Source organism: Rhinatrema bivittatum, chromosome 1 (genome assembly GCF_901001135.1).
Source record: "Rhinatrema bivittatum chromosome 1, aRhiBiv1.1, whole genome shotgun sequence".
Lineage (NCBI taxonomy): Eukaryota > Metazoa > Chordata > Amphibia > Gymnophiona > Rhinatrematidae > Rhinatrema > Rhinatrema bivittatum.
The window spans coordinates 666,684,247-666,712,124 of NC_042615.1; the positions used below are offsets into that span (position 1 = coordinate 666,684,247).

A 27,878-nucleotide genomic window follows, 5' to 3' on the forward strand; every position below is an offset into this window, starting at 1 on the left:
CTTCCAGCCTACGATGGTATCAACATCCTACCGAAGAAGAGCTGAGAATCCTTGCAGGGAAACAGCAAAAGGGGAAAAGCAAAAAAGACAGGTAATTGTTTAATAGCATGTTTATATAAAATTTAGGCACCAATACGTGTATATACTGTAATATAAACAAGGCATATATGCCTCTTATGTTCCAGATTGAAAATCTGAAACAAAATGGCAGGAAAATCGGGAGCAATTTCAAATATTTCCACTATGTATTCCATTCACAGATATAGGAAGTATAAAATCCATAGATAGAAAAGTACGAACTTGTAGCTAATATTCAAAAAGAAACTACCTCAGTAGTTTCTCTTTGAAAATGGGCTGCAAGTTATGTGGATACATAAGTACCTGTTTCTCTTTCACTCCTAAATGTTTCACTCCTAAATGTTTCCTCTTGAGCAGGTATTGACTTGGAATTGGTAAATTATGCTGAATATTTACAAGTTCTTGACTATAGATCAGGGGTGACCAACTCCAGTCCTCCAGATCCACCAACGACCTGGTTTTCAGGATATCCATAAAGAATATGCATGAGAGATATTTGCATACAATGGAGGCAGTACATTCATATCTACCTCATGCATATTCATTGTGGATATCCTGAAAACTAAGCCTGTTTGTGGCTTTTGAGGACCAGAGTTGGCTGCCCCAGCTATAGATGATGATTCCTAGACAAATTAATGTGTAGAATGGCGGAGTGTGTGATTTAAAGTAATGCATCATGTTTATCCCAAAATACAAATAGTTTGTCAGAGTCCTTAAAGTAACAGAGCTTTCCTGAACATATCTGGAAAAATTAAATGTATTCCTTTTGCCTTAGATGAAGTTTTGTTTTTCTTATTTTTAGCCTATGTGTCCTGTGGGAGGCCAAGAGGAGATGTATTTATTTATTAAGAATTATATACTGCCAAATACTAAAGGCCCAAGGTGGTGAACAAAAGAAAATGTATAACATTATACAACAAAACAAATAATCAACGTGTCACAGATAAATAAAATAATAAAAAACAATAATAATAAATAAATAAAAATAATAAATAAATATATAATAAATGAAAAATAATAAATAATAAACGAAAAATAATAACTATATAATAAATAGATAAATAAAATAAACATGTCTCCACCATTCAAAATTGCTTTATTTGATTCGCCAAAACTACAGATCTGCCTCGTTTACTGTCCTCTAGGAGCTCTTGAAAAAAAACTGCTCCCCACTAATTGAATATATCATGAATAATATATCTCTCAACAAACCCATCGTCATCCTTGGTGGCTTCAACATACACTTCAACTTACCCACCCACTCAAAAACCTGCCAAACTATCATTGATGCACTATCCAACACGCTGGGGTACATTTTAAAAGACAGCCCGCGCATGTACTTTTGTTCATGCATCAGGCGCGAACAAAAGTACGCTGGATTTTATAAGATACGCGCGTATCTTATAAAATCCGGGGTCGGCGTGCGCAAGGGGGTGCACATTTGTGCAACTTGCGCGCGCCGAGCCCTGCGTGCGCTGCCCATTCTCTCTACCCCCCCGCACCTTTCCCTCCCTTCCCCTATCTAACCCACCCTCCCGGCCTATCTAGATCCCCCCCCCCCCCCCCCCCCCCCCCACACACACACACACCTTTATCTGAAAAGTTACTACTGCCTCCGGGCAGTAGTAACTTACGCGCACCGACGCGGCAGGCCCCGACACAGGCCGCTGTGTTGGGGCACTTGGCCACGCCCCCGGACCGCGAACACACCCCGATCCTAAACCACGGCCCCTGGCCATGCCCCCAACTGCCCCTTTTTGCAAGCCCCGGGACTTACACGTGTCCCGTGGCTTGCACGCGCCGCCGAGCCTATGCAAAATAGGCTCGGCGCGCACAGGGGGGGTTTTAAAAGGGTTACGCACGTACCATATGCGCGTAACCCTTTTAAAATCCGGCCCTAATGTAAAGCAAATAATCCAATCTCCAACTCATAAAGCAGGTCACACCATCAACCTCATCTTTATCAACACTGAAGTCTGGCAATTAAATACTACTCAAATCACAGAGATACCTTGGTCTGACCACCACCTAATCCAAGCCAACTTATGTATCAACTTCAATCTTAAAGCACCTCAAATCATTCCAAACAAAATATCTTACCATCCTCCATTCAACACTGAACTTCCCTTTGAGCTCATGCTCAAAGGGAAAAAACCTGATGGAATAAGTACATTTTTAATAGCCCTTTGAAAATTTTAGAAGAGCCTTCTATTTGCATCTCAAATGACAGGCAATTCCAGATTTCTGGAACTGCCACTGAGAAAGCATGAGCTTGTGTCTCCACCGGTCTAGCATGTTTCATACTAGGGATTTCTAGTAAACCCCTCTGAAAGAATTGGAATGTACGGGTTGGGTTGTATATTTGGAGGAGTGTATTTATCCAAGGGCAGGAATCAAAAGCTAACATTTTGTAGACTAAGGAAGCCATTTTATATGTAACTCTCCATTGCACTGGGAGCCAGTGCAGCTCTTGAAGAATCTGAGAGATATGATCCCTCATTGATTTACCTGAAATCAGCATTGCAGCAGCATTATAAAAAAAGCTGCAATGCTTGTAGTGGTTTTATATTCAAAATTCAGCTTAAATATAAAACTGAATGTCATCAACATAAAACAGATTACCAGCGCAACATACAGAGAATTACAATAATCCTGAAGAGGCATAATGATTACCTGCACCACAGGTTTGAAGTCAGATGGGAACAGTAAAGGTCTTAAACTACATATCATGTGCAGTTTATAAAAGCCGGAATGGGTGACAGCCTTGACTTGATTAGTAAACTTCAAGCCAGAATCAATCATTACACCAAGGCTATTCACTTTAGTTGAAGTCTGAATGATGGTTGAATCAGTGCGGTTAAAGGGGTTCCTCGCTGGAGCACAACCATATCTGTTTTGGCTAGGTTCAGAGTTACCCTATTGTGTGATAACCATTGTTTAATAGCAGTGATACAACAAGAGATGACATACAATATGAATCTCTTTTCCTAAGAAGATTCAACTTGAAAATGCTGGTCAGTAATTTTCAGATGGGAGATAAATACATGTTAAATAGCTTAGCCAACAAAGCAGAACCCTGGGGAATCCAAGTTGAAAGTGGCTACCATTTTGAGGCCATTGTCCCATTTGTGGCTTTTTGCTGATGGGTTGGATAGGATTCAAACCACTTTAATACAATCCTTGTTACACTGCATTTCCTTAAGTAATAAATTAACATATGACTGTCAGTGGTATCAGATGCATAAGAGATGTCAAGCATAATCGAGACATCTTTCTTTCCAGCATCCATACCCCTTCTCAAAGAATCTATAAGGGAAAGCAGTAACATTTTAGTATTGAGTGTTTTCCTGAATTCAAATTGTGCCGCATCCAGTACTTGATGATCATTGCAAAAAGTAGTCTGTTGCTTCAGAACTATATATTCTATAATTTTTTAAACAAATGACAATGAATGGGTCTAGCTGGGGGTTTTTTTTTTTTTTTGTTGGTATTTTTTAATAAGTGGCCTAATGGAATCTAACTTCAAAGAGCCAGGAGCATGTTCTTCTGAAAGAGAGAAATTAATTAAATTGGCTAAAGAAAGATGCAGACACAGATTTTGCAGCCTTTAAGATGGCAGCATTATAAAGATTAAAATGGTAAGTTTAGAGGTGGTATTTAACACCTGTTTCACTAACTGGATCAAAACAAGACCTCTTAGTGTCATAAGATTCAGAGCAAGTTCAAGACTCAGAAGATGCTACTGAAATATTGGCAATTTTAGAATAGCACACAAAATCATCACAATTCCAAGTGTTAGAATTTACTGATTGGGGTTGGTGCACAGATGTTCTTTACAATAGATAGCTTACAAACAATATTAAACAACTTCTTGGGCCTGAATTTGAGATGAATAATATGCTTTCCCTGCACAATTAATCTTATACTCATTTAGAAGCTCCTTATATTGACACAGGGTTTCAGCTGTATGAGCCTAATGGCTGTTCCGTTCCATCTTCTGCAAGGATTGTCTCAGATCTCTCAATTCCTTAGAGAACCAAGGACATTTTTTGGATGGCCAACGTTCAGATTTCTTTAAAAGTGCAACAGTGTCTAGAGCTTAGTCACAGATGGATGCAAATATTTTTTCCTAGATTCCCTAATAACATTTTTGTTTTGTATCTGTTGTGACCGTCGCTGCCCAACGTCTCCACTCCACCCTCCTTGGCGACTCCCTCTTGCTCAAGTGGAAGGTTGGCTGCTGCAACGTCTTTCTGCCAACTCTCTCCGGCGTCCCCGGAGTGGCTCGACGCTGCAAGCTGCCATGATTCACAAGGGCCTAAGGGCGCGTGTGGCGCGGCCCCGACACATTCTAGCAGTGGCGCGAACCTCAGGGGCGTCCCCCTGAGATGACGTCATCCGTGCCGGATATATATAAGGTCTCTGAAAACGCTAACAAATAGAGTTAGCAAGGATTCGTTCTAAGCAACTCAGACTTACCAGGGGTACTTGCTCCTCGGGGGCCTCGCTCTCTCTTGTTTTTCAGGTCACAGTCTGGAACCGATACTCGCTCCTCGAGGGCCCATGTTCCTGGACTGGTTGCTAAATACCTCTTCTGCCTGGAAGTCATCGCTGTCTACTACACCAGTGAGTCACCATCTCTCTCTCAGAGCTTTCCCTGGAACCAGGTACTCTCTCCTCGAGGGCCTAACTCATTCCAACACCTGGACTACTTCTATGAGACTAGTGTGTGAGTGTTACTATCAAGGTTTGGTACCGGAACTCTGCATACCCTGTCTACTCACTATATTTAGTTTCTCTACAGCCCAGCCATCCTGGGATTGCTGTTCCAGTATCTGAGGGACTACAGCCTAGCTGGGCGCTTCCAGCTCACTACTGCCACCTGTGGTGGGTCAGTATACTGTTTAATAAAAGAACTAGGTGTGTCTGTCTCCAACCTCTGAGCCTGACCGGTGGTCCCTCTCGGAATCTTCCCCCGGGGGCGTGGTCATCTGCCACCTGCCCAAGAATCCGCCCACAACTACCACAAATAATAACAGATTTCTAACTCCATGGATCCGGCACAACTTAATGCCTTGCAGGCCATACCAGGCCTGGCCCAGTGCATTATGGAGCAGCAAGACACCTTGGAAAAACTTACTTCAGCATTTAATCAGCTACACACACAGAAGGTTCAAGGCACAGCTTCCAACCAAGGTGGTCAGTTACAGGAGGTAACTTCAAAGACTGCTGTACCACTGGCTGCTCCTATCCGCTTATCTGGAGAAATTCATAAGGCCCGGGACTTCTTAAACCAGTGCTACATGCATTTTGCCATACAGCCATCTTTATTTCCTACGGGTCTCTCCAAGACTACCTGCATCCTTTCCTATCTGGATGGTAGAGCCTTGTCTTGGGCATCCACCTTGTGGGAAAACAAGGACCCCATTTTGCAGGACATAGAAGGATTTATGGACTTATTTAAATCCGTTTTCAATGAGCCTGCTCTAACTGCTGTAGCTGGTTCTGCTTTCGTGGAATTGAAGCAAGGCGGCAGCTCATTGGCTGAATTTGCCATCGAGTTCAAAACTCTTGCGGCAGAACTTCGCTGGGACCCCAAATTTCTCAAGACACTCTTTTGCAGAGGCCTGGATACCCATTTAAAGGATGAGCTGGCTGCTCGCGAAACACCTGACTCGCTGGACGAATTAGTAGCCTTGGCCACTCGGATTGATCACCGGCTCCGGAACAAGGTGAAGGAACTCCTGCCCAAGGTGTTAACTAGGTTGAAACAGGCTAGTGCCATATCTGCCTCTCGGATGGTTCCAGTAATTCTTGCTGCTGATAAAGATGAACCAATGCAACTTCGTAATGGACGTTGACCTTCAAAGAGAGAAGGTTTTGGAAGAAGCGCAGCCTTTGCATGTACTGTGGTCAGCCCGGCCATGATGCCTCTACATGCTCCATTCGTCCGGAAAACGGATGGGCCTAAGTCCTGCAGGAGGACTGTTCTTAGGCCATACTGCGACCTCTCCTCCGCTCTCTCTCCCAGTCTCCTTGATCTACGGACCTGCCCTGATGGACTCAGGGGCAGGAGGTAACTTCATTATCCAACAACTAATGGAATATTTGAGGATTCCCCTCATCAAGTTGAACGATCCACTATTGTTATCCTCCATGCGTGGAGAACCCTTACCAGGCGATGTGACTTGTCAAACTGCACCAGTTACTCTATGTACTGGAGCCCTCCATACGGAATCACTCTTCTTCTTTGTACTGGAAAAGGCCATGCACCCTATCGTCCTGGGGTTACCCTGGTTGCAAGTGCACCAACCCCAATTTGACTGGGTGTCCTTGGATCTCTCCCGCTGGGGCCCTAAATGTCATGGGAAGTGCCTTAAGGAGATCTCGTCTATCACTTGCATGCCCTTGACTCCAGTGATGCCAGGACCGCCGCCCCAATACGCTTCCTTCGCGGATGTATTCTCCAAAGAAGCAGCTGATATTCTTCCTCCACATAGGCCATATGACTGTGCTATAAGACTGAAGCCCAATACTGAGCCACTGAAGGGAAGAGTGTATCCTTTCTCAGCTCTCGAGAATAAAGCTATGTCTGAATACATTGAAGGGAATCTCCAGAAGGGCTTTATCCGACCATCAAAGTCGCCAGCTAGTGCAGGCTTTTTATTTGTGGGGAAAAAGGATGGTACCCTACGTCCATGTATCGATTACAGAGGTCTAAATGAAATCACTATCAAAGACTGTTACCCCTTGCCGTTAATCTCAGAGCTGTTTGACAGGCTGCAAGGGGCCAAGATATTTTCAAAGCTTGACCTGAAGGGGGCCTACAACCTTATTCGCATTTGGAGTGGCGATGAATGGAAAACAGCCTTCAGTACGCGAGACGGCCACTTCGAGTATCTTGTAATGCCATTCGGATTGTGCAATGCACCCGCCATTTTCCAAAATATGGTGAACGACATCTTGCAGGATCTGCTGTACAAGAACGTTGTGGTCTACCTGGATGATATACTCATCTTCTCCCAGGATTTGGATACCCACATTGCTGACGTTAAGCAAGTACTCCACCGTCTCCGCGAACACCGGCTGTATGCCAAACTCTCTAAGTGTGAATTTCACAAAGACTCTGTACCTTTTCTAGGCTACATAGTGTCAAAGGAAGGCTTCCAAATTGACCCTCATGGTCTCAACCTACCAGCCTAAAGGCTTTAAGGAGATTCCTGGGGTTCACCAATTACTATCAAAGCTTTATAAAGAATTATTCTTCTTTAAACATACCCTTGATGGCGATGACTCACAAGGGTGCCAACGTTTCAAAATGGTCAGCAGAGGCCATTTCCGCATTCGAGAAACTGAAGACTGCCTTCTCTACAGAACCGTGCTTGCGGCATCCAGACCCCAACAAGCCCTTCATAGTCGAAGTTGATGCTTCAGATGTGGGTGTAGGGGCTATGTTAAGCCAAACAGGAGACTCGAAAGCCTTACGTCCCTGTTCGTTCTTCTCACGAAGATTTTCTCCTGCCAAGAAAAAATATGGGATCGGCGATAAAGAGCTCTTGGCAATAAAGCTTGTATTAGAGGAATGGTGGCCTTGGCTCGAAGGCGCTCAACATTAAATAACCGTATTCACGGATCATAAAAACCTAGAGTATCTCCGCCATGCACAACGTCTGAATTACAGACAGGCCAGATGGTCATTATTCTTTAATCATTTCGATTTTGTGCTCAAGTTTTGCCCTGGAGATAGAAATACCAGAGCAGACGCTCTGTCGCGCTCCTTTCATTCTGAGGATGTGCCTGATGAGCGAAAGCACATAATTGACCCGAAGAAAATCCTCTTGGCATCCACACAGTCTGTGCCCGCTGGAAAAAGTATCGTTCCAAAGAAATTCAGGAAGAAAGTGCTCTTTTGGGCGCCTGATTCCAAGCTGGCTGGCCATCCTGGTCAATGCCGTACCCTGCTCAAGATACAGGAGCTGTATTGGTGGCCTACTATTAAAAAGGATACCTGTTCCTAAGTGGCATCCTGCATCAATTGTGCTAAGAACAAACCTGCTTCTGGACCACCGTTGGGTCAAATGCAACCTTTGCCAGTTCCGGATCAGCCCTGGTTGCACATCGCTACTGACTTTGTAGTTGATTTACCTACTTCCGGAGGAATGAACACCATCTGGGTGACTGTGGATTGATTTAGCAAGATGGCACACTTCTTGGCGCTTCCTGGCATACCATCAGCCTTGGAGCTTGCAAAACTCTTCATAACGCACATATTCCGCCTCCACGGCCTACCTGCACACATCATATCTGACCGTGGGTCCCAATTCACGGCACGATTCTGGAAGGCCTTGTGCAAGTTGTTCGACATCACTCTAGACTACGCTTCAGCCTATCATCCACAGTCGAATGGCCAGACAGAACGGATGAATCGAACAATGAAGCAGTTTATTCATGCCTATGTCACGTACCGACAGAATAACTGGGCCGAATTGCTTCCATGGGCTGAATTTGCCATCAACTCTCATCCAGCAACATCTACTGGATTGTCACCATTTGAAGTGGTTTAAGGACGCTCCCCAGCACCGCCACTTCCACTGAAGCTCTCAGTGACATCTCCAGCAGCTCAATCCACGGCTGATGATATCCATAAACTATGGGTTCAGACTAAGGACATGCTGATCAAAGCGAGTGATCGTGCTAAGAAGTACTACGATTCGCATCATTCGCAAGCTTCAGTCTTCAAACCAGGAGATAAGGTCTGGTTGTCAACCAAGCACCTCAGACTCAAACTACCCTCCTCTCGGTTTGCTCCTCGCTATGTGGGACCATTCCCAGTCCTTCAGCGTATTGGCAATGTCACCTACTGTCTGAAGCTGCCACCTAGTCTCAACATCCATAATGCTTTCCACGTTTCACTTCTGAAACCTCTCATACTCAGCAAATTTTCTTCTAGATGTTTGTAAAAAAGGCAATACTTTTGAATACTTTCTAAAGTGGGAAGGTTTCGGCCCCGAAGAAAACTCTTGGAAGCCTCAGACCAATATTCTGGACAAAGAGATGCTTCGTCAGTTCCACCTCTCGCATCCTTCCAAACTCAAGCCTGGTACCCGAAGAGGAAATCGCCCTTTGAAGGGGGGTACTGTTGCGACTGTCGCTGCCAGACGTCTCCACTCCGCCCTCCTTACTTCCTTGGCGACTCCCTCTTGCTCAAGTGGAAGGTTGGCTGCCGCGGCGTCTTTCTGTCGACTCCCTCCGGCGTCCCCGGAGCGGCTAGACACTGCAATCTGCCATGATTCACAAGGGCCTAAGGGCGCGCATGCGGCGCGGCCCCAAATGATGTACCCACAGTGGCGCGAACCTCAGGGGCGTCCCCCTGAGATGACGTCTTCCGTGCCGGATATATAAGGCCTCTGAAAATGCTAACTAATCGAGTTAGCAAGGATTCGTTCTAAGCTACTCTGCCTCCTCGGACTTACCAGGGGTACCCGCTCCTTGGGGGCCTCGCTCTCTCTTTTTCAGGTCACAGTCTGGAACCGATACTCGCTCCTTGAGGGCCCATGTTCTCGGACTGGTTGCTGAATTACCTCTTCTGCCTGGAAGTCATCACTGTCTACTACACCAGTGAGTCACCATCTCTCTCTCAGAGCTTTCCCTGGAACCAGGTACTCACTCCTTGAGGTCCTAACTCATTCCAACACGTGGACTACTTCTATGAGACTAGTGTGTGAGCGTTACTATGAAGGTTCGGTACCGGAACTCTGCATACCCTGCCTACTCACTATATTTAGTTTCTCTACAGCCCAGCCATCCTGGGATTGCTGTTCCAGTATCTGAGGGACTACAGCCTAGCTGGGCGCTTCCAGCTCACTACAGCCACCTCTGGTGGGTCAGTATACTGTTTAATAAAAGAACTAGTGTGTGTCTGTCTCCAACCTCTGAGCCTGACCGGTGGTCCCTCTCAGGATCTTCCCCTGGGGGCATGGTCATCTGCCACCGGCCCAAAGATCCACCCACAACTACCACAAATAATAACAGTATCTATTCTGAATATGATCCACACCCTATATTTACCTTGTTTCAGGGGTTGCACAAGGATCAGAATGTTTTTTGTTTTTTTTTGGGACGGGGGGGAGAGTAGGTATTTATGAATACACATTAACCATTGTGCAACTTAATTACTTTTTTGCAATTATGCCACCTAATAACCTTTTGGTTTTCCATCCGTCCACACCACAGGCACACTTCCTCATCCAAGTAAGGCATGCAAGCAAGTGGCTTAGTGTGAGGCAACTCTCACAGTCCTGCTTCTTCCAATGCCTGTACCGATGCACAAAGTGCCGAAGACAAACACTCAGCGCCACAGGCAATGCACATGGCGCGCACAACGCATAAGATGGTGCATTTGATGAGTTGCACGGCGCACATGGCACACATGCCAGCTCGTATGGAGCACGCTGTGGCGCATTTGATGTTGAAATCACAAACAGTGGTGCATGGAGTGCACAGACCTCTTATGGCACTGAAGGCAACGAAAAAATCGATGCAACATGCTTCACAACTGGTGCATATTATGCACACTGGGCTTGGGGAAAAAATACCACAAGAACACTGGAAAAGATCAGACAAGCACACTTCTCAAACATATGGTGTTCCCCCCTTAAAGAAACACAGACATCATAGGGAGGAGCCATATTCTTTTTCCAAGGGAAGAACTTAGGAAGCTCAGTATCATCCTCATTTCCCTTCCATGTCAAGCTCAACTGGGAATAGTTTTTTTTACCCCTGTTTCTCCAGAGGCAAGGCAGGAGGAGTGGCAGGAACCTGACCCACCTGGTTCATTGGATATTCTAAAAGCAGCAATTCCACCGCCTAGGATACTAAAAACCCTGTATCTGCCTCTGACGGTGCCACCTTAGCTTCCGCTAAGTACTTAAGTCACCTTACTTCCTTCAACTTTATGGCAACAGGGCTTCAGGCTGCCTACATCCCAGCCCATTTGCTCTCTCTGTTGCCTCTGGCTCCCGTGCAGCACTAAAAAACCAGCAAGACTTGGAGCATGAAACCTTTCCTTTCCATTCTCGACACTCCCAACAAGTGGTAGAGCAGATTACAGACATTGTTCATAACTTTTTTTTTTCTTCACTGCTTCCTCAAGCAATGCCTCCTTTATTCCCTCCAGTTTACCCAATTCAACCACTGGAGCCCATGGCCCCCACCAGTTGCCTAGTCCGAACATTTCTGATGTCTCTAAGGAAGATCCTCCTTTATCATCTCCACCGTCTGGGGGCTATTCACCACCACTATCCCTGAGATCAACTAGTCCAATACCTCCTTTCCCTGGAGAGTCCTTTGCTAATTCATTGGATATTCCTTCCGACCCACCAGAAGATATTGCCAGATAATGGTATTGTAAGAACAAAACCTGCCATTTGAGTAGTATGGAAATGTTGAGAACAAGCAATACAAGGAGTGTTAGGGTACGATGTAATAGAATGTTTATACATTAATTGATACCACATATTGGTAGAAAAAGGTGTATGTGTGGGTAAAGAGAAATTAAGCAAAAGGTCAGAGGAAAGAAGAGTAAAAGAGAAAGGAAGAAAGAAGAGTAAAGAAAAGACAAATAGATACATGATTTCTAAAAACTATTACCAGTTTAGAAAACACAAATAATGATTAGCAAACTCAATAACTTGTCTAGTTAAAATATAATAAAGAAAGAAAACATGCATCTACTAAATAATACTTCAATTGTTCAAAGATCCAGACCACTGCTCTCCACCAGTAGACCTGACATACTCTCATTTTGTGGAGAAAGTTGGTGCTCTGGCGAAGGTGGACATCTGTAAAAGGCCTGACATCCACACGGAAATAATGAATTTGCTTTGAATCCTGGAGCTTCCAAACTAGCCCACAGCATTTCCGTCCCATCCGGTACTACAGAAATCTTTAATAGAATTCTGGGAAACCCCCTTCATTGGGGACAACAGTAGCATGGAAACTGGATTTAAAATTTTGAATGCAAAAATCACCTGGGTACGGGATAGTTCAACTTCCACATAACTCAGTCATAGTGGAATCTGCCATGTGCAAGGCAAAGAAGTCCAAACTCTCTTCCAAACTTGCCCCCAGGAAAAGACCACAAGCTACTGGACTTCTTTGGAAAGCATGTTTTCCAGGGTGACATGCTGTTGTCCAGGATACAACATCAGTTCACATAGTGCAGTACATGTATGAGTGCCTCCAGCAGCTAAACTGTTTGTGCAATCAGAAGAGGAAGAAGTTATTATCCTACAGCCCCTTCGTGATAAGGAAGAGGGCTTATGCCACCTGTTACTGGCTGTTTATGAAGGCTTTGATACAGTGGCAAGAACCTCTGCAACATCCATTGTGTGGTGCTGAATAGCTTGGCTATGAGCCATTGGGATTCAAGGGGATGTCCACGAGAAATTAGCGGACCTCCCCTGCATTGGAGATCATCTATTCAGTGACAAACTGAAAGAGATTGTTACCCAAATAAAAGACCAGAACCTAGCGGTGCAGTCGCTGTCAGCGGGAGGAGATTAGTCTTCAGGATCATGCCACTTCTACCTGCAATATAGAAAGCCATATTATCAGTAGAAGCCTTACCGCCCATATTAGGGCTATCATTGGTTTCCTTTCTAGTCTCCATGGCCTCAGCAACAATCTATCTAGCAGAGAGGAAGGCAAAGAGATTGGTGTCAGCAGAAGCAGCCAAACTTTTGTAGTTGATTACAAATCCCAGCACTTCCATACAGTGGACTGTTAACAGTTTCTGAATGTAAAGCCTCTTGTGAGGGAGCTATGATCAACCAGTCGTCCAGGTAAGAGTCCAGTTCCATGTGGCTAAAATCTCTTTGCAGAGAGTCCAAGATCCTGTCCCTCCTTGTTTGTTCAAGTAATACATTGTGACCTGGTTGCCTGTAAGAATCATTATATGCTTTGAATGGAGAATGTGCTGGAACACCATGAGGGCATGACGCATCTCTCTCAGCTCTAGGAGATTTATTTGATAATGTGACTCCCTGAAGGTCCATAATCCCAGTGTTTTAAATTGGAGAAGGTGTGCACCACAGCCTTGAATTGGAGGTGTCTGTGATTAAGATAATTTGATGTGGTTGAGGTTGAAGAGGAAGTCTTGCTTCTAGGACACCCAGAGAAGCCACCATTTGGTATCAGTCTTCATGGGCCGGCCAAGGATAGGGCTCGTTCTTTAGTAGAAGAAAGGTGTGTAGTTTTCGAGGAGGGAGTGAATAGACAACCTTTATAGGTGGATCTAGTGGTATGGTTAGTAGAGAGGAAGCGGAGGGAGTCGTCGAGCCAGTAGATGTGAACGTGTAGGATTTTGTTGATAATGGTGAGTGTTTTGTAGAGTATGCGAGAGGAGATAAGGAGCCAATGGAGTTATATATTTATAAATGATCTGGAAAGGAATACAATAAGTGAGGTAATCAGATTTGCAGATGATACAAAATTGTTCAGAGTAGTTAAATCACAAGCGGATTGTGATAAATTGCAGAGGACCTTGTGAAACTGGAAAATTGGGCATCCAAATGGCAGATGAAATTTAATGTGGTTAAGTGCAAGGTGATGCATATAGGGAAAAATAGTCCATGCTGTAGTTACACGATGTTAGGTTCCATATTAAGAGCTACCACCCAGGAAAGAGATCTAGGTGTCATAGTGGATAATACTTTGAAATCGTCTGTTCAGTGTGCTGTGGCAGTCAAAAAAGCAAACAGAATGTTGGGAATTATTAGAAAGGGAATGGTAAATAAAATGGAGGATGTCATAATGCTTCTGTATCGCTCCATGATGAGACCGCACCTTGAATATTGTGTACAGTTCTGGTCGCTGCATCTCAAGAAAGATATAGTTGTGATGGAGAAGGTACAGAGAAGGGCGACCAAAATGATAAAGGGGATGGATCTGCTCCCCTATGAGGGAAGTCTAAAGAGGATAGGAGAAGAGACTGCTGAAGGGAGATATGATAGAGGTCTTTAAAATCATGAGAGGTCTAGAACGGGTAGATGTGAATCAGTTATTTACGCTTTCGGATAATAGGAGGACTAGGGGACACTCCATGAAGTTAGCATGTAGCACATTTAAAACTAATTGGAGAAAATTCTTTTTCACTCAGTGCACAATTAAACTCTGGAATTTGTTGCCAGGAGATGTGGTTAGTACCGTTAGTGTAGCTGAGTTTGGATAAGTTCTTGGAGGAGAAGTCCATTACCTGCTATTAATCAAGTCGACTTAGAAAATAGACACTGCTATTACTAGCATCAATAGTGTGGGATATACTTAGTTTTTGGGTATTTGCCAGGTTCTTATAGCCTGGATTGGCCACTGTTGGAAACAGGATGCTGGGCTTGATGGACCCAGTATGGGAATTTCTTATGTTCTTAGGAAGAGCTTAGAAGTGTATTCCAGTCCCTTACTAGAGGGAAGGAGCTGAATATATTAAGAACTGTGTTTGCTGCTGACTCAAATGTGCTGCTTTTTAAAGAAGGTCCAATGGTACTGTCATGTGGAGATCTAAAGTAATTAAGAAAACATTTAGGAAAGGTATGAGAATTAGGACTTGCGTTCTGATAAAATATTGGGATTTTATTCCACCACTCGACAGTGGGGAGAAAGCGATAATACTTGGAATTGAAGAAAGTGGATTGAGCTTACTTTAATTTGAGTAAATCAGAGTAATCGGGAAAAGAAAGAAATCAAATGTAAGAAGTGTGCTTCCAGAGAAATTGAGACTTTGCTAGAAGAGTGAGGTCCCAAGTTTATCAGTCTTTCTGCTGTCTATTATTTATTGACTTTATTTGAAATGTGAACTGAGTGTTGTAAATATTCTTGAGTCATCTAATGAACAGTCAGTGAAGAAGTTGGAAACCACCTTGCTTCTCAGTGTGCTTTGTGGATGCAAAAAATTGTGATTATCTTCATTGCTGGTTACAGTGAAAGAAAAAGGTTTGTACTGGGACTATTGGAAAAGGGCCTTGGAGTTATCATTTCCCCCCCTCCCCCCACCCCCCAACACACACAGGGAGCCCTGGAACTCAGATGTAAGTATTGTCCATACAGAAACTGAGAGAACTGTGTGCAGAAAGGGCCTGTCTCTCTTCCTATGGGTGACTGGGTGCAGCTTAAAGGATCTGTCCTGCCCAGGGTTTACATAAGTGTTTGTTGGAAAAGGTTTCTCAAAATATTTCTAAACAATTTATCCTGCCAATTTCGAGCATCATTGGAATAAAATAGGAGGGATAGAAGATAGCTATATTCCTTAGTAGAATTTGGATAAAATTGGTGCTTAAGGCAAGCCTCCGATCTGTAATGGTATAGTTATGGCATTAATGAAGCAGTCAGACTCACATTTTGGGTAGGAGGCTTAAAACACCTTTTGGAGGATTTAGTGCATGATGTCTTGCAAATTGAAAAGGGGGGAAAAAGAACAGTGGGTTTAATTTGGCCAAGCCATATTGACCTCAGGAGACATTAGAATATATACTGGGTCAGAACAGTGGTCCGTTGAGTCCAAAATCCTGTCTGACATTGGTTAATCTGAATCAATAGCAAGTACCTGGCAGATGCTAATAAGGGAAGTCCATTTCTTGTTGCTAACTTCCTGAAGCAAGGGATTACAATTCCCAAGTTTATCTGACTGACAATGGTTCTGCCTTCCAGAATCTTGTCCATCTCTTTTTCTAAACCCACAGCATTGACTGAAAAAATACTTTCTTAAATTTGTATTCTGTTTTCTAGCCCTAATACTATTTGTATTAATTCTACTCCTAGAACTATTAGAGTAAATTATCCCTTATTTACATGTTTCACCTCACTCATGATTTTATAAACATATTATATTCCCTCTATCATCTCTTGTCTAGTAGCCCTATCCTGTTGAGCTTTTCTTCTTAAAGGAACTGTTCTATCTCCTTTAACATTTTTCCTTCTCTGTACATTTTTTAATTCTGCTGTTTATTGTTTAAGATTGGGGCAACCAGAAGTGCACACTGTAATCAAGGAATAGTCACAGCATAAATTGATACGGAAGCTTTGTGGTATCTTAGGTTTTATTCTTTATTCCTTTTTGAATAATTCCAAAAAATTCTATTTGATATTTAGATGACTGTGCATACTGAGCTGAGGATTTCAGTGGATGTACAATGACACCAAGGCCCTTCTTCAGAGTGGTGACTCCTAATGTGTAACTTAGCATTGTGTACACATAGGGGCATTAATCAAAGGTTGTGTTTTTTTTTTTTGTGAGTAAAATACATTATAAAAGGCTGTTCGCATAAAAACGTGTTTTAAAAAATTGCCCCCCCCCCCAGCATTTAATGCATGTTAAAAATATCAGCAGCACTAGGGGCGGATTCCCGATGATGACCGGCCTGGGGATTCGCCGCCCAGGAGATACCACGTGGTCTGCTGAGCGCGGCTCTGTCGCAGCCGTACTCAGCAGACCACGTGACTAGAGCGACCGGCCCACCGGGGGATGCCCAATTCTCCCAATAGGCCAATCCGCCCCTGAGCAGCACTCATACCAGTGTTACTGATATTGCACAGTGCCAGGAAAGTAGTAATGAGCTGTGTTGTATGGAAATGCTTGCAAAGCAGCTCATTAAAATTTAAGACTTAATTTTCAGAAGCTTATCACAAACCTTCAGAAGCTTATCACAAACCTTCAGAAGCTTATCACAATCTGTGTTAACTACAATTTAAGAGGTGCAGCTAACTTCGCCCTTCCACCCCACCTACCCAAAGAACCTCAGCAGGCTAATGTAACCACAAATGCTCTCAGGCCTCCCTATTGTGATCCTTAAAGGGACCAGAAGCCCCGAGGTAAACATGTGCCCTCTACCCCCGGCTGTAACCTTGCACCCTATCCAAAATGTCAAAAATGGTTCCCCCACTAGCCATCACCATGCCATTCCTTAACCCTCCTCTCCCCTCATCACCACCTTACCCTATGTTGAAATCTATGGATCCTTAATTGGTGCAGGAGCAGTTGCTCTTTCCCTGCTGATACTATCATTGATATGTTGGGGGTTTTGCCAGGGGAGGACAAGCTAGAAAGAGATCTGTTTCAACAAGGGTCTTTGGAGTGTGTGTGTGTCCGGGGGGTGGGGGGAGAGAGTTGTAATCAACATAGCGGGAGGCACTAGGATGGCACTTTCCTAGGTATGTCAACATGCTTGACCAGCACCATTCAGTAATATACTAAACTGCATTACTTACATGCAACAGTTTAATAAATCCTGAGGAAATTGTTTGAATTAAAATGGCATGATAATCTACTGTTGTAATGTGGCTTAGAAAATAGGCCCCTTAATATCGTAAAATAATGCAATATCAGTCTCTGCATTCTTAAATTCCTTTTTCAATGATGTACATATTTTTTCATTGCATTTTTATTCCTTAAAAAATCCTGAAAACAATTTACTTTAACCAGCACAAAATAAAAAGAAAAGCTATTAGCAAGATTCATGACCTATATCTATATAGAATAAAATCAATATCTGGTGCAATTTTCTCATCTTTAATCATAAATAGGGTGAGATTGTTAACAAGTAATTGCTCACCTAATAAAGGTGGAAATGTTGCATCAGCATAAGAGCTCCCACAAGATACTCCTCAGGCCTATCAATGAGATCAATAATGCAAATATTTTATATCTTAATTTTGTTAATGTGATTTTGCAAGTACACAGTGAAACTTGTCATTAACTAAACTTTAGCTCCAAACTTTAAATAGGATCATTTTTATATAATCTAATTCTTCTTAACTCTACCGTGATGCTTTACTGTATTCTAAATCTGTATCTGCAAAGAGTAGCTGTATCCAACTGTTTATCTACCTCTTAAATAACAAAACTACTGGATAAACTCTAGTTAACATAGTAAACGATGGCAGAAAAAGACCATCCAGTGTGCCTAGTTATTCTGTTTGCACTGCTAAGGATACATCCTAGCTGCCAGCCACAGTGTGAGACCGCCTGCAAGATCTCTCTTATTCAGGATGGGAAAGTCTTTTTTTGTCTTCCTCCTTTATACTCTACTATCTTGGATAAAGGAACGTTTGAGATTCCTACTTAGCTCCCTCCAACATCCATCTTTCCTGGGCCTTGTGGCTCTAGCACTGCTTTCTGCATCAATGGCAGAGGGGAAGGAAATTGGAACCAAAAAGTTACCAATAAGGGCCAAGAGTAACAGATAAGAACATAAGAAATTGCCATGCGGGGTCAGACCAAGGGTCCATCAAGCCCAGCATCCTGTTTCCAACAGAGGCCAAACCAGGCCACAAGAACCAGGCAATTATCCAAACACTAAGAAGATCCCATGCTACTGATGCAATTAATAGCAGTGGCTATTCCCTAAATCAACTTGATTAATAGCCGTTAATGGACTTCTCCTCCAAGAACTTATCCAAACCTTTTTTGAAGCCAGCTACACTAACTGCACTAACCATATCCTCTGGCAACAAATTCCAGAGTTTATTGTGCATTGAGTGAAAAAGAATTTTCTCCAATTAGTCTTAAATGTGCTACTTGCTAACTTCATGGAATGCCCCCTTGTCCTTCTATTATTAGAAAGTGTAAATAACAGAGTCACATCTACTCTTTCAAGACCTCTCATGATCTTAAAAACCTCTATCATATCCCCCCTTAGCCGTCTCTTCTCCAAGCTGAACAGCCCTAACCTCTTCAGCCTTTCCTCATAGGGGAGCTGTTCCATCCCCTTTATCATTTTGGTCGCCCTTCTCTGTACCTTCTCCATCGCAACTATATCTTTTTTGAGATGAGGCGACCAGAATTGTACACAGAATTCAAGATGCGGTCTCACAATGGAGCGATATAGAGGCATTATGACATTTTCCGTTTTATTAACCATTTCCTTCCTAATAATTCCTAACATTCTATTTGCTTTTTTGACTGCTGCAGCACACTGAGCTGACGATTTTAAAGTATTATCCACTATGATGCCTAGATCTTTTTCCTGGGTGATAGCTCCTAATATGGAACCTAACATCGTGTAACTACAGCAAGGGTTATTTTTCCCTATATGCAACACCTTGCACTAGTCCACATTAAATTTAATCTGCCATTTGGATACCCAATCTTCCAGTCTTGCAAGGTCCTCCTGTAATGTATCACAGTTTGCTTGTGATTTAACTAAATAAAAAATGTGAGAGCTTGCTGGGCAGACTGGATGGACCATTTGGTCATCTTCAGCCGTCATTTCTATGTTTCTATATCCTCCAGGTTCTGTAGTGATCTTAATAGCCAGAAATACTGATTATGGCCATTGCCTAAACACCCAGCTTTCTTAGCATCCAGTCAGATGAATCCAGAACAAGTGGGTTATGCACCTCTACCAGCAGATGGAGACGGAGCAAAGTGACATCAGCCTGTCAGTATTCTCCAGCAGATGATGAATGCGCATCTCCCTACTGGGGATTGCTTTGATTTAAAAAAAAAAAAGCAAAATATGGAAAATTTAATTCTACTGCTCTCCTATGGTGATACCAAAAGGTCTCACCCCCAGTTGAGAATTCCTGAGGTGATTTCCGTGGTCCCTCAGATGAGTGCCTTGGTCCAGTAGCTGGTTTTTCAGCTGGCATGGGCTTAGATGTTAAGCAGCTGAAAGGCAGCAGGTCCAGAAAGCCGAGCATGGCAGTGACGGCAAATGCCCTCTCCCCCCGCAGCTGGAGATAGTCTCTGTATTCAGCCAGGTAAGGCTGAGCTCAGATGTTTAAAAAAAAAAAAAAAAAAAAAAAGAAAAGGAAGAAATAGAAATACAGAGACAGAGAAGGATTGTTTTTTTTTTTTTTTGCTGTAAGGCTTCCGCCGGTCTTCTTGATCAGTGCGCTGTTCTGACGTTCGTCCCGCTCTGTGAGAGGTTGAGGGATGTGAGCAGCCTGGTGGGTTAAGCAGCCTCTGTAGGCTATGCCCCGCACTGAGGCTTTTTTGCTGCGTGCCACATTGTGGGCCTCAATGGCTTTTCTTTCTTTAGGATGCCCTCTACAGGATTGTCGGTGCAGTGTGTGCGTCTAGTTGTGCATCCAAATTGTGCGTACAGTTTTTGGATGCTTAGGCAGGGTTGGTAGTCTGTGCATTCAAGTTAAGCGGCGCCTTTAATAGCCATCTGCTTACCTGTGCGCACAAGTTGATCATTGCTGTGCGCTTAATTTTTAATGGCGCCTATCCTAGGGACACCTAAGTCTTGGGCACCAAGACGTGGGCCACCAATGCAGTGGGACGTCTAGGTGTGGGATTCATAATTTTTGGACGCCCCAAAAAAAAAAAAAAAAAAGCTTGACTCACACTTCCAGCCGTGATCAGCATGCTGCTTGTCTAATGGTGCCTATATCTAAGAAACCTAAGCGCCTTTCTCTTTGCACTGCCTGTCATATTCGGGTATCTCAACCAGGAGTGCCCGCTGACTTGTGCCAGCACTGTTTGGAGGCTCAGGGAGTATTATTTTTCTCTGATTTCACTAAGCCTGGTTCTTCCCAGCTGAGTGTAGGCCTGGGTAAAGGCTTTTCAGGTGGGGTACCTGATTTTGGAACTCCCCTGTTTTTTCAGCAGGGGAAGGCAGCTCAATGAGTATGCCTCCGATACCTCCTGCTCTAGATACGTCTACATTTTCATGTGTAGAATTTTTCAAGGGATTGCAATCCTTTCTACAGGCGCTGCCCCATCCAATGCTCCCAGGTCAGAATTGCAGATGCAAACCTTGCCTGGACCTACTGGTAAACTCTGGAGTAGTCCTAGAGCGGCAGTGGGACTACCTGATAGAGATCTGGATGGCATGGATGATGATGCCAATCTGGAATCTCTTGAGGATGGTGAAATTCCTCCAGGATTAGAACTGTATAGGACTATGCTATGGTTCTTTCATAGAGATGAACTGCCGGCCCTGATTTCCCAGACCTTGAAAATGCTGGGAGTCCTTGGGGGAAATTCCTTGTCTGAGCCAAAGAAAAATCCCATTTTGATTTTGTAAAGCCTCTTGTTTTTTCCCTGTCATGGAGGCCGTTCAAGAATTGATTGATCTTTAGTGGGGCACCCCAGAGGCTAATTTCAAAGGAGGTCAGGTTTTGGAAGGCCTGTACCTTCTAGATTGATGGTAAGAGAGCATTTACGTTTTCCAAAGGTGGATGCACTTATGTGCAGTCTCCAAGCGGACAACTATCTCCTTGGAGGAATGTGTGGCCTTGAGGGATGACACAATAGTAGGATTGAAACTATCCTTAAGCAGGCATTTGAAGCAGTGGCAGTGACTTTGCAAATAGCTTCTTGTTGTTCCCTGGTGGCTTGCTGCTGTTTTTCTCTCTTAAGAGGTTGTTGACTCTGGAGTGAATTCCAGGGCATAGAGCCAGCGGTTATCTTCTTGGCAGATGCAGGCTGCAATTTGGTCCGCACCTCAGCCAGAGGGGTAGCGTCGGTAATAGCGGCCAGGCATCAGTTATGGCTGAGAAAGTGGTCTGCTGATGCAAACTGCAAGGCTAACCTCACAAAATTGTCCTTTAAAGGCTCGCTTTTGTTTGGGAGCGAGTTGGAGAAACTGGCCAGTAAGTGGGGTGAATCTCCAGTTCCTCGATTACCGGAGGATAAGAAGCAGACACCAAGCTCCTTTAGCATAAGAGGTCGTGCTAGGAGATCAAAGCGTTTTCAACCCTATAGAGAAGTGACCTTTCAGAAGACTTGACCGTTTGGTAGGTCTCAGTCCTTTCATCTCAGCAATCCACAAGGGCTTGGGTAGTGGATCTTTTCGAGCCTCCCAATGAAGGTTTGTCTACCCACCCCCGGGAGCAGAAGATAGGGGGATGCCTCTTTCTCTTCTTCTATCAGAGGTGGGTCAAGATCACATCAGATCAATGGGTCCTGGGAGTGATACGCGAAGGATATGTCTGGAGTTTTCGCAGTATTCCTCGGGACATGTTCATGGTCTCTCCCTGCCACTCCCCACAGAAGAAGCAGGCAGTGGAGGATACATTGGCAAGGCTCCTCAGTCTGAGGGCTGTGATTCGTGTCCACATCTCAAGAAAATATGGGGTGATATTCAGTTTATTTCGTTGTGCCCAAGAAAGAGGGATGCTTTCATTCCATCCTGGATCTCAATGGTGTCAACCGTCACTTGTCGGTGACGCATTTTCCCATGGAGACCTTGTGCTCATGCAGTCGGGGGAATTTCTGGCCTCTTTGGACCTGTCCAAAGCGTATCTTCACATTCTCATTCGACTAGAGCATCAATTCTTCCTGCGGTTTGCAGTTCTGGGACGCCATTATCAGATTCGGGCATTGCCTATTACTATCACCATGACTTTTCCAAAGTCATGGTGATAGTTGCGGCAGAGTTGTGAGAGGATGGGATCCTAGTACACCCATATTTGAACAACTGGCTGATTTGAGCCAAGTCACTGGAGGAGAGTCGCCTGGTGACGTGCAAGGTGATCTCCCTGTTGCAGGGGCTCGGCTGGTTTGTGAACCTGGTCAAGAGCAGTCTTCAGCCTGCTCAGTCGTTGAAATACCTTGGGGTTTGGTTCGACACGAAGCAGGGCAAGGTTTTCCTGCCGGAAGCTCGTATTCAGAGGTTGATGGCACAACTACGTCTAGTGATGAAACTCTGCACCCACCTGTATGGTCCTACCTGCAGGTACTTAATTTAATGCTGGCAACTCTGTGGAACCCGCAGTCTGTGGACTATTCAATTTGGCTCCATCTGCCGATGGAGGTCTCCTCCTGACTGCAGTGTTAGTTACAGCCGGATCATCTAAGGAAGGGAATTTCCCTAGTACAACCGGGATTTTTGGCAGGGTCCTATTCTTCACGAAGGTCTGACTCTGTTTTGTCGGACAGTATGGCCCTTGAAAGGGCTTGCTCACTGAAATGTGGACACTCTGTGGCAGTGATTTCCATCTTGCTGAGAGCTAGAAAGTTCTCCATTTCCTTGGCCTATGTGCAGGTTTGGGGAGTATTTGAGGCCTGGTGTGAGGATCGAGGTGCTCTTCCTTGTTTGATCAAGATTCCACTTATTTTTTAATTTTTGCAGGGTGGCTTGAATAAAGGCGTGGCACTTTATTCCTTAAAGGTACAAGTAGCGGCTCTCACCTGTTCAGAGGTCAGGTGAATGGTGGTGGACCCCTATCAGCTCATCCTGATGTGGCCTGTAAATGGGGCCGGTTTCTGACGAAGGAGCTCAAGGTGTGTGTGTCTGGAGGGTCTAGGCAATAAGAGAGAAGAGAACTGGTGTTTCACCCAGAAGTACTGTTGGAAGTGTGCAAGTGAATTACAAATATGAAAAAATCATCTGAGAGAACCATCTGCTCTCTTGGATTTAAAAAAAAAGTGCTGCCACTGTCATGGATAACAGAGAGAGAGAGAAGTTTTGAATTTGGAGATTTCTCTTAAGAATTGGGGTGGGGGTGGGGGGTTGGCTGGGCCTAGAGGAGAGGCTGCATCTGGCTATTTCTTCACAGAACTTGAGACTAGCACTATGCTCCAGTGGACTGGGGAGTGCACTGTCTTCATAACTGTTCCAGAAGGGAAGTGTTTGAAATCTTAACAGCTTTAAAACAGTGAGTAACAATTTGAGACTTCTGTGTCAGAAAGAGATAACTATCCAGGACCCCTCTTGTGTCCTCAAGTGAGAGAGAGAGGCTGAGAAGTAAAAGGTGTGAGGAGTGTGGAGTGGATTTTGAATGGGTCATCCTATGGGGAAAAAATGAGCCAAATCAGAAGTTGTATAAAATTGTACCAGGCCTTTTATGCTTTGGGAATAACCTCTACAAAAAGAAAACTGACCATAGGGGAGGTGAATAGGAGTTTCTAAATATGTGGGGAGTAACCTACAGCCCCAAGAATACCTTTGAAGAATGAGTAAGAGTTCAGGGCCTGTCTTTTTTTTTTTTTTTTTTAAATCTGAAGAAGATGACAAGCTATGTGACTAAGAGAATGGGCTTTGATTAAGAACAGATTCTTTGGCTATTGTTATTTTTGTGTGTTACAATAAAGTCCTATTTTTTGGAGCACAAGAGACTTGTGGATATTGGAATTTCTTTGGAAGTATCTTCAGCCAGTTTGACCTAACAGAAGATCCTGTCCCCAGCCTACACTTTGTAAGAGACTGTTTCTAACTCTAGGATAGCCAGCCAAATGCTACCCAGGGCTGGGAAGTTGACACCTTGGCACAGAGGTTACAATTAAAATAAAGTTATTAAATAGAAAAATATCTAACATGCCTGGCTCCAAGAAGGTTGCATGTGTAGCTGGAAGATGTCTATCACCAATGGCTAGTATATTTTTATAAATTTCCAGGGCCAGACCATGATGCCACTAACTGCTACGACTGGCCAGATGCCACCAAGGTCCCAGAGGAACAAAGTCTGGAAGAACTTTGCAGGTCTGTGAAAAGCTGGAGCCATTCTTCCTCCCAGAGCAAGGCTTCCTCATGCTACCTCAATTCTGAGTTGAATAGGAGCTCCTCAAGCAAAACTTTTCATTTTGTGTCACCGGTTTCCAGATCTGTGGAGTTTGAGCAAAGTATGGAAGGGACTGTAAGCTCTTCATTTCTCTCACAGGGGCTTGTTGACATATAAGAAAAAGAAGGGTCATGTATTAGAGCCGGTGGCTCAGTCAGTGCTGCCAAAACAGAGGTCAGAGTCAGTCGCCTGTCCCCGTCAACGCACTGGCACCAGCCTCTTGATTCAGCCGACACAGCTGTTTGCTCCTTCAGTGTGTTCATTATGAGATCTACATACACCATGTGCCCTGGGACATGTGGAGCACCAGTCCCCAGCTCTGTTGATGCACTCAATGCATTCAAGGTGGGAATGATGAAGAGGACCTGAGAATGGAGTACACATATTTGGCAGGTTTTGGAGCTCTTAGCAATTTAACTGGGTACACTGGTGATAACTCCTTGACATGTTGTTTGACATGCTTCGAAACTTCTTTGTTCGATTCCAGGTCCCTCCCGATGCAGTTTATTTGAAACATGGTCCTTATCTGGGGACCATCAATCTGGACTTTCAAACATTTTTCTGACATACAGTTTGCTATTCTTAAACCAATATAATATTTGTTATACTTTTGAACTTGCTGGACAAGCTGAATTGATACCATTCCGTCAGTTCTGTTTGCTGGAATTTTCTGAGTAACATCTGGGCATTTCTTCTACATGCCCCTTAATGCCACATGCTGAAATAAAATTTTTAAATTAGAAACAGAAAGTTGTATGATGAATTGTTTAATGTTGTTATTTGTATTGTAAGTATTTGTTAAATGGTGTTTGCATAGTTTCAAACTCTCAAGTTGTGTGTGAGTCCCCTGAAGAACCCGGTTCAAAGTGAAACAAGGAACCCTTGGTGGTGTGTGTTAAAATCATGGATTGGGAGATGGTGAAATTAGTTATTGTAAAAAATATATAGCTAAGTATGTATGTGTTTATAATAAATCGTTGCTCATACAGAGGTAGATCTTTAAAAAGTACGCCGGATTTTATAAGATAAACGCGTAGCCGCGGGTATCTTATAAAATCCAGGGTCAGCGCGCGCAAGGCTGTGCAAAATTGGCACCCCCCCAGCACAGGCCGCAGTGCCGGGGGACTCGGGACCGCCCTCCCGGCCCGCCCCGGACACGCCCCTCCCACCCCTTTTACGAAGCCCCGGGACTTGCGCGCGCCGGCGGCCTATGCAAAATAGGTGCGCTGGCGCGCGCGCAGGGCTTTTAAAATCTAGCCCACAGTATATATAAAGGAGAGAGGTTCCATTTTTTTTGTTTTTGTTCGAAAAAAGAATTAAACACAAAAAAGACTGCAGAAACTAAGTAATATGTCATGTCTGTCCCCAGTAAAGAAATCAAAGACTGGATTTTAGTTAGCCAACTATAGTTTACTTATACAGTACAGGTAGAAAATCTGTTCAGATTTTCACTAAATATAGCCAAGAACTGATACTGCTTTTTTTGTGGCTTGCAATCGACATATCTTCCATCTGCCCTTTTTGTAACCAGAAGCAACAGGGGGACCTCTGAAGTTGCTAGAACATGGACCATATCCGCCAAGGGAAGGCAGAGAGAAAAGCATGGAAGTGGGAGAAAGAAAAGAAAATTGGAGATGTAAAAATAGTGATTGAAGCAGATGCAAAACAGAAACAGTAAAATGGTTAGGTAAAATGTGGAGAAGGAAAATACATTATAAGGATAAAATATGAAGACCATTAATACAGAAAATATGTGACTGTGCATACTGAAAGTAAAGGAAAAATAACTCTGTGCATTAGGATCAGGGTGCTGTGTAATATCCCAAATTCTAAAACTCATGGAGGGGTGTTATGTAACAGAGAGGCAAATTGGTATTCTCTCTTTAAAAGACGATAGGAAAAAAGTAACCTGTAGTATTAAGATCAGATCTGATAGGCTTCAAGGCCTATCATTGTCACTCTGTTGCTGCACTGGAGACCTAAGCTTAGCTCTTCTGTTTGGTTCTATCAAGCTCAGGATTATTGCTGATATGTGGTTGAATCATATGGGTTGAGGGAAGAGGATTGCAAGCTGAAAGTCTGTCCTGTGTGGCAGGCGAAGTTCGTCTAATATGATTCTTGGAAATTATTGTGAAAGATAAAGCAAAGTCTCTTCACTTATTAAATTTAAAAAAAAAATCTCTCGTCCTATTCCATTGTTTTTTCCATAAGTGAGCCAATCTAAAGATATTTAGTACTGGTATTTAGACGTTTTTCCCACGCATCTGATGGTCTTCAGAAGCAGTGGTTCTAAGTTTTCAAAGCATATAAAATGTAAAAATTTGAAGTGAATGATTAAATATATAATGAGGCATTTGAATCCTGGCTGTTTCCAAAACTGACAAAATTGAAAAACTGTATTGTACACCCTTAAAAGAAGTACATGCTAAAAATAAATTATAAAGCATTTGGCTGATCACATTCTGCTTCCTCTAATCTCTGCCCAATGTTGCTGCACAGAGTGGAAGAACAACTGGATTGTTCCATTGTAGACTGTGGGCAAACTTTGCTCCTGCTAACTAATAAGTATATTTTATTAAAAGCCACTGCATTGTTGATTGTAGGTGCTTGACAATAAGATGATAAATACTCTTGGCAGTCTCTTGCTATAGTAGTTTTACCACTCTCATATTTAGCTTGCAAGAACCTTTGTCTCACTTCATTCTTGTAGTCATCCTGCCAAGTGTGCACACACATTTAACGTAGAAAATATTTTCTTTGTTTGGGTCCTTGGCGTGTGCAACAAGAATATTTCTTTCTTACCTAGTAGCATATCAAGTCTTCTTAAAGCCTGCTGAGGTATCGTGAACTCCTCTAGAACAAGAGTAAGCCCTTAATTTAGGTACAAAATTAAAATTTTTGTAAAGATTGCGAATTATGAACTGTGTAAGTGCTGTAACACTGACAGTATTTCAGCTTTGTTCACATTTTAAGTCATTTATTTATTTATTTATTTGAGGTTCTTTATATACCGCCATTCGTTTAGTAACATCATGACAGTTCACATACAACAAAGTTTCAGCAACAGTGCTTTACAAATAACGTTCAACTAACGAAGGACCATTAGGAAAAATATAACAATGCTACTAGAGCAACTGAAAGAAGGTATATGGCATAGTAAAACAGGGAATGGGTAGGCTAGGGGGAAACAGCAGTAGTAGTGAAATAAATACAATGTGTTGATGACATTGTAGATAACAATGCCACTTTATGCATTTAAATAATATTCACTGTTATATATATAAATTGATTTGAAC

The 27,878-nt window shown here is 43.4% G+C and overlaps 1 protein-coding gene across 3 annotated transcripts in view; it reads left to right on the forward strand.

Annotated features, from left to right (window-relative positions):
• Positions 1-27,878, forward strand: part of TMEM161B (transmembrane protein 161B) — a 248,632-nt gene that overhangs the window by 55,485 nt on the left and 165,269 nt on the right. For all 3 annotated transcript variants that reach the window (XM_029573644.1, XM_029573628.1, XM_029573636.1), the window contains exon 3: positions 8-91. In XM_029573644.1, the coding sequence (XP_029429504.1) occupies positions 8-91 (84 nt within the window). The remainder of the gene's footprint in view (positions 1-7; positions 92-27,878) is intronic.